Source organism: Neophocaena asiaeorientalis, unplaced genomic scaffold (genome assembly GCF_003031525.2).
Source record: "Neophocaena asiaeorientalis asiaeorientalis breed wild unplaced genomic scaffold, Neophocaena_asiaeorientalis_V1.1 scaffold212, whole genome shotgun sequence".
Taxonomy (NCBI): domain Eukaryota; kingdom Metazoa; phylum Chordata; class Mammalia; order Artiodactyla; family Phocoenidae; genus Neophocaena; species Neophocaena asiaeorientalis.
Genome location: NW_020174046.1, coordinates 1,317,464 through 1,330,772, shown reverse-complemented (window position 1 = coordinate 1,330,772; position 13,309 = coordinate 1,317,464). Strand labels below are relative to the sequence as shown.

The following is a 13,309-nucleotide window of genomic DNA, read 5'->3' as shown; positions in this document are numbered from 1 at the left end:
CCAGCAGCAGCAGCAGCAGCAGTAGCAGCAGCAGCAGCAGCAGTAGCAGCAGCAGCAGCAGCAGCAGTAGCAGCAGCTGCGGGCCCCTCCCCGGGAAACCCGTGTACTCGACCCCGTCCCCAGTGGAAAACACCCCCCAGAATAATGAGTGCAAAATGGTGGATCTGAGGGGTGCCAAAGTGGCTTCCTTCACGGTGGAGGGCTGCGAGCTGATCTGCCTGCCCCAGGCTTTCGACCTGTTCCTGAAGCACTTGGTGGGGGGCTTACACACCGTCTACACCAAGCTGAAGCGGCTAGAGATCACGCCCGTGGTGTGCAATGTGGAACAGGTTCGCATCCTGAGGGGACTGGGCGCCATCCAGCCCGGAGTGAACCGCTGCAAACTCATCTCCAGGAAGGACTTCGAGACCCTCTACAATGACTGCACCAACGCAAGGTAAAGAGCGGGGGGCAGCCTCCGCCGCCCGGGGTCCCTTCCCACCGGTCTCCTCGCCCTTCCCTCGCTCCCTTCAGGGCGCCGCTCGCTCCGCGCGCCCGCGAGCCGCGCGCTCCGCCGAGCGCGGCCCTCTCCTCTCTTTCTTCGGGGCTCGCCGGCCGCTCCCGACCCTCGGAGAAGTTGGCACTTCACCCTGCCCAGACCGCGCTCTTCCGGCCGGGTCCACCCCTTGCGGGCCCGGGAGCGGGGTCGCAGCCGCTGTTGCACGCGAGAACCCCAAGCCTCCGGGCAGAGGGGGCGGGAAGGAGGAGGACGGTGCCTTTCCAGGGGCCACAGCGCCCTTCCTGGGCCGCGCCGGCGTCAGGGGACCCCTCTCAGCGCGGCCGCCCGTGTGCGCGCTCCCTCGGACCCGGGTTCCACCGCAAGGCGCGGGACACTGGCCTGGCTGCTCGGAGGCGCCAGGCAGCATCCCGGGGGCGGAGGGAGGTCGTGACCCTGCTCGGCAGGGTTCGAGGAGCGGGAAGACGCGCTCCGGGTGAGGGCCCCGCGAGGTAGCCTTGGGAGTGGGTCACTTGGAGGTCGGGAGGGGGACGGCCCCAGAGGCCGAGAGGCCGGCGCAATCCCGGGGGACCCAAAGCGAGTTCAGCTCCGAAGCCCCTAGGGCAAGCCCGCGGAGGGGAGGGATCTGTGTGTGCGCGCATCTGTGCGTGTGTCCGCGTGTGAGCGTGTGCGTGTGCAAAGAAGATGAAGGGGTACTTTTGCCCCGGGGCAGACGCGAGGGGACCGTCAGGGTCCCTTCCGTAGGGGGAGGTGACCGGGTGCCTGAGACTCTTGGAAGCTGAACCGGAGAGATGGGGAAGGAAGACCACAGCTTGCTCTCTCGCTCTCTCTCCAAACTGTTCTTTTTTTCTTTTCCTTTTTTATCCCTTTTCTTTTCTTTTCTTTTCTTTTCTTTTCTTTTCTTTTCTTTCTTTCTTTCTTTTTTTTTTTTTTTTTTTTTTTTTTTTTTTTTTTTGTTAAGGGTTAGTAGCTCACGCAATGAGCAGGTGCAGGCTTTGCCCTGGGATGCTCTGTGTACCTGAATACCGGTGCCATGGCTTCCCCAGCCCGGCAAAGCGCGGGAACTCTATAGAGGCCACGGGACCTGGAGCCAGGCCCGACCAGTTTTATGCTAATGAACGCTCACTGGGGGAGGATCCACTGAGAGGGGGCGGGAGTAGGGTAACTTGGCAGTTTCGGGGTAGAAGTGATCATTCCACCCGCTCTCACGGTTCCGTCTTGTTCTTATCGTTGGCTGCAGAGGGGAAAGTTCAGAGATACCGGGTAAAAGCGAGTAGGGAAAGTTGGAGTCTAGAAGTGAGCGCGTGGGAACTGCGCGCAAAATGTGTGCAGCGACTTCGGTACCCTCCAAATAAGTTTAAAGATCGGGAGAAGAAGCGGAGTTTTACTTCTTTTGGGTGTGTGCCCCTAGGAGAGCTAGGGAAACAGAGGCGGCAAGGAAAGAGGCGCAGGACTAGACCAGAAGGAAACCGGGGTAGAAAAGCCCCTAGCTATTTCTTCCTTGGGAGAAGACTTCTGGCTAGTGCCCCCGGAAGACTGGAAGACGAAAAAGACTCGAACCTCCAACCCTGTAAATGTCTTACCCTGACCTAGCCAGAAACTCTTTTCCGTGTTTATTTGCCATTCTTTGCATCGGGCCATGGGTGTATATCTGGGTTTTGAACCTTTATTTCTACTATTTTTGGGTGAATGCTGAGCGCCCGCGTGTGTGTACGCGCACGCGTGCCCAAGAGTCTGGACAGGTGGCAGTAAAGATTGAGGGGGAATCTTGATCACTAAACGTCATTTACGGAGATAATTGGAGTCCTTGGGTGTTCAGAAGATAACATATTTGCAAAAAATCTACTGTTAAAACAAGTTGAATCAGGGCAGAAAATTGTTGCGGAGTTGTTATAAAGAATGCTAGTCGAAATTTGAAGCCAGTTCAGATATGATTGTGGTGAAATTGCCTACCTATCCAGTAGATTGGTGAAGTGCTGTTTTTCTTAGTAATCAAACCACTCTTCTCTTGACTCTTCTTTGTGTGTTTCTTACAGCACACACTGTCCTAGATAATTAATGGCCATTTCACATAACACGCAAAAAAATTGGTGGAGAAAACTCCCTTCAGAGACTGCAATGTTATAATCAATTTAAAGCAGGTAGTGTTACACCTCTTACAATTATCCTCTTGGCGTTTTTTTTCCAGAAATTTCTGAAAATTTGGAATTTTCAGGTTTTGGAATTGAAGTCCTCACCATATGGTTGGAGATTATTCTTAAAGTTATTAGGAAATAATTTTAAAGTATTTTTTCCCTGAGGTTAACAAAGCCTCTGGAGTTAAAACTTTCAGAGCCAAGATAAGTTAAATCCAGTAAAACTGTTTATTCCTTCAAAAATATCTCATCAGTACTCTAATTATATTTCAATCACCTCGTTTTAATACTTTACAATGAAATGTGTTATTCCAAAACTATTTCAGGTTAAAGTTAAATGTGGTAAGTTTGTTGATTTACTATTGCATTTTGATCTTTTATCAACTACAAGACTTTCTCAAACCTAAACACATGCAAATACTGAAGAAGATGTGTAGTTGTAGATATCTGCCTAGGTTTTCCTAATTCTGCCACTGACTAAGAAAATAGAAAACTTATCATTGAACTCCCTCTCACCAAAATATACTGTTTGCATTGTGATGCATTATTTTTTAGTGATAATTACAAGTGTTACTGTCTTATTTCTCAGCGTTGGAAACAATACCTAAAATATTTTTATCTTGAATTTACAAAACTAAAATTACCCTTTTCATTCAAGTCCAGTTTATGCCCTCACTACTAAGATCCTTTTTCATTCATCTATATATATTGATTTCTTTCATTATGGTTTCTTTCTCCTCTGGCTACTTAAGAGACTATCTAAAGGAATAATTTATGCAAAAGATAAGAGGAACTGTGCAGAAAGGCAAACTATATAAAATAATATGTACATAGTGTGCAAGAAACATTAAATCTTAGCACTCTCAGCTTTTTACAGAACATGTATTTAATTATGTCTCTTAAGAGTATTTAGATACCAGAGAATCTGAGGAACCAAAATTTTTGATGTTAAGGAAAAGAAGCGTTCATAAACTTGCTCAAAGTGGCTCAGTAAGTTAGTAACAAACCTGGGAGTGGATTTAATTTGCTTGGGGCTATTGCATCTGTGTGCTATCTATGAAAACTAGAATAAATGTTGAAGCCATCTGTCATTACCACAAGGAGATGAAACAGAGACTGTCACCTCCTTGATAGTAAAGCTAAATAAAATAGGGGTCTCAAAGCATGAAAGAAAATATAAGGAAATATATTTAAAAGTTGTCAGACGACAAAGTCTGACCTTGATCACCTTCCTCTAATTATTATTTTTCAACTAAACATTAGTTGCATGAACTTGGCTGTTGCAACAGAGGTCACTTAATTAACTGGTAACCATTAAACAACAACAAAAAAAGAAAAGTAATTATGTACATGGTCAAGTCTCTGAGTCAGTTGCTTGTTTGTAGATTTGGGTTAGCATTCAATTTTCTGTGAATTCAGGTAATAAAAAGTGACTGCTCTATTTTGTCATCAAAAATAATTTTTTTTTTTTTTTTTTTTTGAGCATTGCCAGAAGTTGATTTTGTCTCAGGATCTTCCAAACCAGCTTGTGATTTGGGTCCTACGTAGCCCTAGATTTATGAAGTTTTTAACTTGGAAAGATTCCAGTTAGTTTTATCAGACATTTTATATAAATATACATATATTTACAAACAGTATTCTTTTGTCTTAAAAGTCAGTACCATCTATTGACAGCAAATTGAGAGACTACATGTCTTTTTTTGTCCAGTGGTAATATATGAATGCGGTTTTAGTATAAGAAGTATAAAATATTTTCCAATTCTTGGCTCTTTTTTTGTCAGAAGATTTTTAAAATAAAAATAGCATATTTATTTAACATTTCCTCCATTGCATGCTATTCAATGGCACGGACTTATGCATTTATGCCTCGATGTAGAAGGTTTCAACACAATACAGACTCCCTTCTCACAGATAATTATGATACTTAGCACAGAGAAATTCAAAACTTACTTCAAATGAAGAGAGACTATGTTTTTGAAGTTTTTGTATTACAGTCTATTAATGGCTCCTGTAAAGCCTGATGTCTCGTCGTATAACATTTCAAGAAAAATATGGCATAATTAGAAGAGTAGGGCCTAAAATGTGAAAGTTTTTTGGTTCCATCACTTATCTCTGCACACTTTTTAAATGTTAGTAAATTGCAGTTTAATAACTAATACATAAATAAAATCTAAGAATATGCTCACCTCGGATTTACCTTGTTTAATCACATTATGTTGCAAGATACAAATTCTCAAGTTATTTGGATAATATCTTTCAAACCTGTTTTCTTTCCCTTGGAGTTAGTCTCCAGTGATATCATAATCATTATTGTCACAAAGTGCACATAGTTATGAGGATGAAGATGGTTTACTTTCTGAACTCCACGGTTAATGCCCTGAGACACTTAATTTGATTTGCACATTTAATATTTTATTTTGTGATGCTTCAAATATTATGTATAATAAACTACAAGACAGGCTTGTTTTTTTCTTGTCAGAGTTTTCTTGTATAAAATTTTTGTATTTGCATTTAAGGCAGAATTTTTAAACTTCATTTAGTCTAAATCTGCTGTTTTTTTTGTTTAATCTACCACATTTCACAGAAGTTGCATATAAATTATTGAGAACAATATTAGCCACTCTCTTTGCCTCACTACCTTCCCCAACCTTCTGAGTTGTGACACCCAATATTGATTAAAGTCTAGGCTGGATTCGAGCATAAATCACTCTTCTCTTTGGTGATTTACCATGTGTGATTCACTAGCATACAAAAACATCATATGCTTTATTGTTTCTCATTTGCTGTTTTGTTTTTGGAATGTAAGTAGCATTTGTAGCTTAATGTGCTTAATGTGCAACCAAGAAGTTGTTATTTTAGGAACAATTTGTGCTTTGACTGTCAATTAGTATTATTTTACCTTTCCAAGTTATTTTACTAAATTGTTTCATACAGTTGCCTTTGTTAATCAAGTAAAATAATCATTTAAATTGCATTGTATTAGCAACATAGAACACATGTATTGCAAAATATAATAAGAAATGAAACTCTCACAGGTTGTAAGCTGTCTCCCTTTGAATCTTTGTCTGAAGAAATTAGTTTGAAATATGCCGTCTTAAATAGGTACAGGTGAGTCTTCTAGATTTCACTAAACATTTTGGTTTTAAAGTTTTCATTACTTGATTCTTTAGAAAAGTTCAACTTTGCCTGAATTTAATCTTTCCAAGATTTCATTTTCAGATTGTTCACCAAGGGGGAAAAAAAATCACATCAATTTATATACCTTTAAAATGACCAAAAAATGTGAAAAAAAATTGATATTAACTATTTGGATAATTTAACATGTATTTAAGATAAAGTTTTATCATTTTATGTTTGAATTGTTATGAGAATAGAATGACCTTAGCATGTGCCAACATGTGCCATTCTCTTTACTGAGTTACTGCACTGTGATTGGTCAGTCGTGTGTGTGTATGTGTGTGTGTGTGTGTGTGTGTGTGTGTGTGAATGCTGCAGCTAAAAATTCAGTTAAGAATACATTAAAAATACATTTATATTTATATTTTCAGACTTAGAGACTGCATTAAGGAGGCTCTTTTCCATTATATTTGTTATGTTCAATAATTTATTTTTTAATGAAGAAAACCTGACTTAAAAGCCCACCAAATGGGGCTTAGATAAGTGGACTATCAAAGGCTCTGATCTGCACAGATACGTATATCTCAGGCATACCAGTGGCTCTGTGAGCCCACATTGTCCTCAAATTCCTTTACTTTCCTTCTCCCCAACTTGTCAGAAGTATTTCCAATCAAAAGTATTTTATTTTTTGCTACAGTATCTGTCCTTTAAATAACTTTTAATTGCTGATGTTTGCTTTTTAGAATACATCACAGTATAGAAGTGTCTCGGTTAGAATAGTGAGGTTAGCTTACCAATTATTTCTTTGGAAAGCAGGAACACCAAGGATAGTATATTTATATTTGGTCTAGTAGTTATTATATTCAGTCTAGTAATTAGTTATTATTAGATTAAGTGGTGGATCATTTTATATTGATGCACCTATTTACTTTGGGAAGGTTTTTGAGAATCTTTTAAGAGGGGGTCTATTACAGATACCTGTCCAGTTTAAATGTACATATTTATTTTATAAGTATTAATATCCATATAATCATATATAGAGAATGATGCAAATCACTACATGATCCAAAATCAGAGACCTTGAGCCAGGTGCATTTTAAATTTCTTCTGTGTTCTGATTTGGATTTATCTTATAAGATAGGAGGATTCTAATTCACTCATTTAAGAAAAATTTGCATGTGGGTTTTTCTAAATTTGATATAGAAATGTCCAATGACTGAACTTTGTTAAAGGTGTGGCCCTGTTGCTTTCTGATTCATATTAGCTTGGAGTTGATCCAGGATATCAAGCTGGGATTCTTTTGCACGTTTAAATGTACGTGACTTGAGTGAAAGCTGTCAAAGACAACTTACTAAACTGGAAAACTCACTGTGTATTTAATTTGTCTTATATTTTTGTGCTTATAAACATATTGTAGTGTCTAAAAGTCTGCAGCATGGCAACACACTGAATAGCCAGCTGTTTTAAAAAAAGTTTTAGAGAGTAATGATTAAAAAAAAAACAGTTTAACTGAAGCATCTAAAACATGTTATTATCTAAGATGAATACACTACCTAGAATATAGTGCATGTTTCTTGCAAGAAATAGGAATTGTTTACTATGATTTGAAGACTAAAAGTAATTTAACTATAGGTAGATTAAAAATAATCTTGCAGTGGATTTTGAAGGTAGTATATATATTTGACAAAAAATTGGATATGCTTTTCAAGCATGATTTTCTCAAAGCAAATATTGAAATGGGCAACAAAGTAGATTGGTTACTTTTGGTTAGTAACATTGAAGAATTGAGGAATGTTTTCCTTTCCTTAGAATAAATAAAGGGAGGGGTAAATGAAGTATTAAAAGTCACAATGTAACTTATCTTTGAATTTATATATGGTATCAAATGTTTCTAAATAATTAGATTACCCCTGTAGTCACAACAGGAAAAAACAATGCTTTTCTTCAAGGACAAGGAAAATATATCAGGAAAGAAAGAGTACTAGTCAAAAGGGAATTATTTTATAGAAGCACATACAATCATTTGCAGTAAATACTTGCTAGTTCAGTTTAAGGGATATGGTCATTTCTTAAGTAAAGGTAATGAAAATAAATCTCTAGAGTATATTAATCAAGAAATATTTCATTACATTCACATATCAAGCAGGTGAAGTATTTTGTTAAAATCTTAAACTGATTGTATTCAGAAATTGTATTAATAGCAGCAGTAGGTCAGCTGTTTTATTCATAGCCTTATATTTTAAAAACATTTTGTTTATGTATGAACAAATCACTGAAGCTGTAACTAATCTTTGAACCCATCACAGCTCTGCTAAAATAGATTGATATATTCAACAGTATTAATTCTTATTTTATATTTAAAATATCTGTTTTTTTAGCTTAATTTTTGGAAATGATATATATGTCTTAAGTTAAGGCAGTTTGTAGCTTAATAGTGCCTCTGGATTTTAAATGAATAATTTGGAGCGCTTTTCTTTGTAATATCACTGTTCACACATTTTATACTAGGGTGGATGTTCTTGTGTATGCAACAAGTATAACATTTCTATCAGTATTCAAGAGATCTTTGCGGTGGATATTTTTGTTTATGTTAAGCTTAGCCCATTTGTGATCTATGTATTTATGCTTAAGTAATTATAATCCCTTTGTTAGAAAAGCTTTTACGTATATGTATTTGTGTTTGTACACACACACACACACACACACGAGAGGCATGTAGAACATAGGGCCAGAAGACCAACAAGTTACTTATAAAAATAGCTTAATTTTGCTTTCTGTAATTCATTTAATATAAAATAACACATGAAAAGCCAATTCTACTTTAGTGAATGACCATAGAAAACTATATTTAAAATTACTTTTAGGGTGAAAGATGTAGTTTATATTTAAATGTTTTAAAATATAATTATAACATTATATGGTTATTAAGACAGTGATTAAACACTTTATCTTGATTTTCCTAGACGTTTATTTTTATGATAACTAAGATATACTTCTAATTCTCTACGAAAAATATTTATAACTGATAAGTATTTTATTGTATGAAATCGACATTAAACTATTAGGTACTAGAATCTGTACATTACTGAAGAACCTTTAAAGTGCTTGATGTCATAGCACCATTTCTTTTATTGGTTTATTTCATTGCTGCTTGCACTTTGGAGCAAGCATATCCTTTAAAATCAGTGGATAAATGATAGGAAAACAATATCATAATCTAAGAAAAAAAGATTGCTCTTCTAAATGCTTTACCATCAATGAGATGAGTTAGGAATGAGGTCAATGGGTTAATCTGCAGGTCTACATAAGGAGATGTGTATTACCACTTCTTGCAGTGGACTGTAATTGTCTTTGAAAACACCTGGTAGAGGTCCAGTTAAATTGAAATCAATTACTTTCTCAATCATTCCATGGCATATGTCAAGTCATTACGTCATTGGTAAAAGTGCAAGCATGCATGCATTTTTTTGCAAAGCAGGAAGAAGGTTATAAAACAGTGATTGCTTAAAGGACTCTGCTTCATCTAAAGCTTGAGGGATTAAAAAAAAATCACTTGGACATAGTAACTTAAAATGACATTTGGTAAGAAGTTCATCTTTGCATTTAGTTGTCTAAGTAAAAACAATATTTCATATTCCTTTCTGCATCATCTGGTATGTATATATACTTAAAAGTTAGTGAGAATGGTTTCAAAATATTTTATGACATGTGACCTCTGACACCTTTATTCTTATCTTCTAAGAACCCTCTGACAAGTATATATTATAATCAAAGATGAATATATGTCTGCTCTTCACTGATTTTTTTTTTCTTCACACCATTGACAGTACATGCAGATTTGAACTTGTAGCCAGGAACAGTGCTTCCATGCTTCAAATTGCCAGAAGACCCCCAGGGATGGAAACTTGACCTGCTTTTATGAAACCATAGAATTACATTTATACAAGTTACCCCATGGGAAAGGAATGAACTGATCCCAATTCAAACCTTAATATTGGAGCCTTCTGGGTCAAATTTGATTTTTCTTTCTGTTAACACCTGTTTAGCTCCCAAATTTACTAACTATATATTCTTAGGAAATTTACAAAATACTATTCATGAATGGCATTTCACAGTTAAGCCAAAGTGCCATCAGAATTTGGCAGCTATTCAAGTTTTCACATGTGACTAAGATGCTACTTTTTAAAACAAAATATCTACCTTTCAAATATATATCCTAGATGTTAAAAGGTTAAACACAAATTTGTTTAATTGGACATGGGAACATTTATTTTGTACTTCTTTAAATTAATTTCTCTCCACAGAAGAGTCAGCCCAAGTAGGGGAAGAAACTTTTTTTCAGGGAGTTATTCCCTGTGATAACATTTCAGAATACAGATTTTTATATGAGTATATTTAATTTTTCTTAGATTCACATTTTGAGAGGTTAAAGTTCTTATTGTATTTTTAGTTGGATCACTTGAAAGTTTTCAGAAGGCTCCTTTTGCCACTAGCAATAACAAATGAAGATCGCTGACAAATTTTATATGTAAAAGCCATTTTTATTTTAGTTATGTGGACTGGGGCTAAGTTGGAAAACTAAAATTAATCATAGGTACAAAATAAAGAGGTATTTAGGTATGTATAGTTTGCTTAATTTCTGGAATATCAAAATGCTATATCATATATCTATATATATATAAATGGATAACTGATATAAAATGGTAGGTTTATAATACCTCTGCCTATAATGGGTGATATTAAATGACTACCATCAGATTTAGAACCTACTTCTTCATAAAGAACAACTTGCTCTTGATCTTATATATACAGAAACATTTTATATAAGGTAAAGCAACACATATACATATATATCCCCCACTCAAGTATATGCAATGACAAAAAATAATTCCATGATTGGATTTTGGAATTGAGGTTAGCAAGTTCCTTTTCCAATAAAAATTGGAAAGAATTTCAAAGATCTTTCACTTCCTTTTTCACTTAACATTGGTAAAATCATTTGGATAATTGGCTATTTCCTTACAAGAACTAAACATAAAAATTCCTAATAAGAATGGTTATAACAAATCAATGCTTGGAGTGTGGAAGAAAAACATTGAGATTTCCAATGGAAGGAATACCACTTTTCTTACTATCATAAGTCATGATTATCAAGGAGAAAATATTTAGGGTTTTAAACATATGTTGCTTATTTCTTATTGGCTGTTCTGTGACAAAAAAAGAAAGCTCCTTAACTTTCACTGTAAGCTAACAGTTTTCTGCCTTGCCTCAACACATCATTTGAATGAAACTGAAAATTAAGTCAATCATTTGGATGTTTGCTAAGATCACTCTGTTGCCATATTTATAAAATAGTAACATTGATTAAATATTTCATTTAATTTAAAAGTTTGACCCAACTAGTTTCATGGTTATTTGACATGGCAATTGGTCTGCACATTCTCTGACTGTGAAGGAAGGAATGGAGGGAGGCAGATCACGTGACTCCACAACTTCATGCTGTTCTTAAAAGGAATCTAGTTAGGAAAGGCAGCTTATTCTGACTTTTGTAATGGCGATAATATGAAGTTTCTATGACCTTTGTCTTCCAGTGGCACTTTGCAGCTCAATTTCTAATAACGATTGATAGTATACCAAGTGAACTGCAAAACAAAACAAAAAAAAAAACCCAAAACACCTTAAAAAAATCTTGCTATAAAGTGTGTGAAAGGAGAGGTGGAGCTTTTATATTTTAGATAATTCTCTGTAAGTAGAGTGATCCTTAATTTTGCACAGAATTCTACACCGTACCTCATATAGGAAGCCTTTAGACGCCAAGCTAAATTTCGTCCTCTTAAATATCTTTATCATCTAAATTGTCCTCATAATAAATCCTCTTTATTTTTGGTAGACACTCTAGTGAAATTTTGCATGAAATATAAATCCATATTTACCCGTAACTATCTATCCCAAAACAGAACAAGCTGAGTTTTTGAGCTTTTGATATTTAGATTGGATTCCTCTAATTCAACAGAGTGAAAATATGGTTTATTTTTATTTATTTTCTTCTAATTTAGGAAATGACATTAAAATGGTATATATTTGATCTGAAGTAAACTTTTTTGCTCTTGCTTTTGGGGAGTGGGTTAAATAAGGGCCCATGACAGGGACGCTGTTTGTTTTTCACAAAAGTTGTTTGTGATTTCAGGTACTCTTGGGAAATCTCTTGATCAGATTCACATCTGTTCCTGTCAAAGTGGGTGCTAAGATACCGGTCACCCAGCAACCATATCCAAGAGGGAATTGGGCCGATAATAACTTCAAAAAGGAATGACAGATGCTAGATTAGGATGAAAGACAAAACGCATGAAAAATGAGCTTGTTAGAATCAAAAATTTGTTCAAGCACCTTTATGCAAATTAAATGAATATTGAATATTTGCATGCATTTCTACTTTTTCATTTGATTGAAAAGAAAAGAATAGCACATTTAAACTCACAAATGTGACTTTTTCTTTTGTACTAATCAGCATACAAAGTTGAATCTCTTTTTTAAAATAATCAGATTAGCCACCTGGGTTCTTTATATCTCTACTAAGTATATTGCAATGTTTTCCGTATAACAATGGTACTCTTTGGGACAACTTAGTTTATCTAATTTTTTTCATAATAAGCAGTCTCGTGTGAAGGTTATTTTAGATAAATATAAATCTATTTCTTGAGAAAGCATTTCAAAAGTAACCTTATCCTATTGTCCTTGAAATTGGTTAATGTACATTAATAAAAGATCACTCAAGATGAGTTCACACCAAAAGCACAGGCTTCTCATTGACAGGTTAAATAACAATGCATTAAAGTAAAGCAAGGTAGTATTCCTGAAATGAAAAAAAGTAGACAGAAAGATCGCTTCAAAATTTAAGATGCTTTTTGATATATTACTAGTTTTTCTATTGAATTGTTTACATACTAATCAGAATTTAGAAGAGCCTGATAAAATGTAGTGATTGAGAGAGGTTTCTGCGTCTCGGTTTAGCGATGTATAATATGGTCACGTAGAGAAATTGATTTTCTTCAGAAATTAATTAATTTTTCATATCGCCCTAAGCTGCAGTTAAAAAGAGTGCATACTTGTCTGTTTTTTCCAGAAATATTGCCTAATCATATTAATACCATTGCCCCAAGGATGAAAAGATAATTGTACAAATGCATTTGGAAATATGTATCACTGAGTATTTATGATTAAATTATGCAAATGACCTAGCTCTCATCCTTTCCAGACCCAGATTGTCTAATTAGGATTGATATGCTGAATAGATGTTCCAGAATTTGAATACAAGCATGTCCAAGGAGCAGAAAATTGGAAATGACAAGGCTGAAATCCAAAGAAAAGTATCTTTCGTTTCTATACTTTGTTAATGTGCTGTTAGCAGTTGAGGGTTTTTTCCCTCCCTTTGGCTATTTTGTGACTCGTATGTCCATATTAGAAGCAAGTATGCAAAATGAATTGAACTTTAGCAAAAAGCATTTCATTTCTATTTGGTGCCTATATAAAGATAATAATTCCCTTGTCATTCAAAAAGAAC

General features: G+C 36.1%; 1 protein-coding gene across 1 annotated transcript in view; it reads left to right on the top strand.

Moving 5' to 3' along the window:
• The first annotated feature begins 11 nt into the window (after positions 1-11).
• DACH1 (dachshund family transcription factor 1) overlaps positions 12-13,309 on the top strand; it is a 414,090-nt gene continuing 400,792 nt past the window's right edge. Inside the window, exon 1 of the mRNA XM_024753964.1 lies at positions 12-436. Coding sequence (XP_024609732.1) covers positions 156-436 — 281 coding nt within the window. The 5' untranslated portion in view covers positions 12-155. The remainder of the gene's footprint in view (positions 437-13,309) is intronic.